This window comes from Juglans regia, chromosome 16 (genome assembly GCF_001411555.2).
Source record: "Juglans regia cultivar Chandler chromosome 16, Walnut 2.0, whole genome shotgun sequence".
NCBI lineage: Eukaryota > Viridiplantae > Streptophyta > Magnoliopsida > Fagales > Juglandaceae > Juglans > Juglans regia.
This window is the reverse complement of record NC_049916.1, coordinates 19,608,112-19,610,109: the sequence shown is the minus strand read 5'-3', so window position 1 is coordinate 19,610,109 and position 1,998 is coordinate 19,608,112. Positions and strand designations below refer to the sequence as shown.

At 38.8% G+C, this 1,998-nt stretch overlaps 1 protein-coding gene across 1 annotated transcript; it reads left to right on the top strand.

Moving 5' to 3' along the window:
- The first annotated feature begins 693 nt into the window (after positions 1 to 693).
- Positions 694 to 1,675, top strand: LOC109019220 (transcription factor PRE6-like). Its single transcript, XM_019001469.2, has 2 exons — positions 694 to 1,067; positions 1,316 to 1,675. Exons 1-2 carry the CDS (start codon positions 936 to 938, stop codon positions 1,469 to 1,471), a joined length of 288 nt encoding a protein of 95 aa, XP_018857014.1. The 5' UTR covers positions 694 to 935; the 3' UTR covers positions 1,472 to 1,675.
- The last annotated feature ends 323 nt before the right edge of the window (positions 1,676 to 1,998 follow it).

Here is a 1,998-nt window from a genome sequence, read left to right as displayed (position 1 = left end):
AATAAATAATTTATGTACACCCCAACTTATAAATAGTAAATAATCTTATGGATTGTAAATTACTTACAAGTGTGTCGATACATATTTTATTATGGAATTCATTACAGAGTTAAAAATAAATAATACTAAATATAATTTTAAAATACGAAAATTCTGTATACTTCTTTTAAAAAAAAAATAGAATCTTACTATTAAGAAAATATTTATTTTATATAAATCTCATATTTTTCTATTTTTTTTTAAAATATACGTAGGATTTACCCATCACTACAAATATATATATATATATTTTTTTCTTGACCATGAGAGTCTGAGACTGACTGAATTGAATGGTGTAGTCGGTGTCTCAAATTAAAAACACGTTGAGATATAGATTTGTTGGAACAGTAAACTCAGTAGAAGACAAAATCCAAGCTTGTAAAGAAAGAAATAAAATAATCAAATGACAGGAAGAAGTGTGAGAACATGGGCTTGCGTGCTAGGACTGACACAGAGAGGTCCCGCGTCGTTGGGCTGACCATAAACATGCCAAGCACATTTCCTTTTACCCAGTACTCCTACTTCAACCTGGCACCCACAGCTTGGGGACACAATGAGAGAGGACAGTATGGCTGCTAGTGCCTCTCTCTGCTCTCTCTTTCGCGCGCGCGCGCATATATATGTATATATATATAGCCCACTTCTTTCTCCCATGCACTTGTCCTCTTCACCCCGGCCAACACCACTACTCTAGCTAGTTTTGTTCATGGCAGCTCCCGTATAGATCTCTCTCTCAGTCAACTCAAATAATCCTCTTTTCCCCAACTCTTCGATAGCTTTTAAGTACCCTCATTATCGGTCTCTCCATCCCTCCACCTTGGTTACTCTGACAAACCCGGCCCTCACCATTTGTCTCTCTAAGTGACTGTCGTTTCTGACACCTCCCAAAGCTAACAATGTCTAGCAGAAGATCCCGTTCCAGGCAGCAGACAGGTGCTTCCAGGAATATCACTGATGAGCAGATCGCCGATCTTGTTTCTAAGTTACAGCAACTTATCCCTGAGATCCGCAATAGGCGCTCTGACACGGTATCCTAATTAATCTCTCTCTCTAGCTCTCTCTCTCTCTCACACACACATACACACTATACATTACGTGTGGCCTTCATTTGTTTTGAGCCTCATTCTCTGGCCACAAGTTGAGGTATGAACAGGGATACAAATTGTTACCTTGGAGAAACTTATCGATCTCTTGCTTAGCTATTATTATATGTGTAGCTTACATCATGAATATATATATATATATATATATTTATATATATGCTTTGGGCTGGCAGGTATCGGCTTCCAAGGTTTTGCAGGAGACTTGCAACTATATCAGAAGCTTACACAGAGAAGTGGATGACCTAAGCGACCGCTTGTCCGGCCTTTTGGCTACAACAGACACTGACAGTGCTCAAGCGGCCATTATCAGGAGTTTACTTTCGCAATAGAGACCGTACTAGCTAGTACTTTATCATTCTCTGCACCAGCTTTATCATGTTCCTATCAGCTTAATCTTTCTCTGTAGCGCCTAGGCCGGCCCGGACAATGTGTCAACATGGGGAGGCTAGCGCCATGCTAGATCCCCTTAATTTTCAAAAAGAAATGTAGTAACTACGTACTTTATATAATAAAAAGAACTTCTATCTAGTGTTCTAAATTTTGACTTGCTCTTATTAATCTTTTTCGTATCTGCAAATTAAGCTGCTAGCTAGCTTGTCTTCTTTTGCTCCGATATCGAGAGAGTGAATTTTGTAATCTTTTTCGATGGTGGTTGTGGAACTTTTATTAAATACTGTTAAATTCATGGTGTGTTGTTATATAATTTGTAGTACGTGCGTAGTATATTAAGAAGCTGTACTACTCTAGCTCATGCGCTAGCTCTACGTGAAAAAGGGCCTAGATCAACCAGACGTCCCCTAGTTAGCTAGCTTAAAAGGTCAGCCTTTGACGATGCCCATTAGTGCCTAATTATATA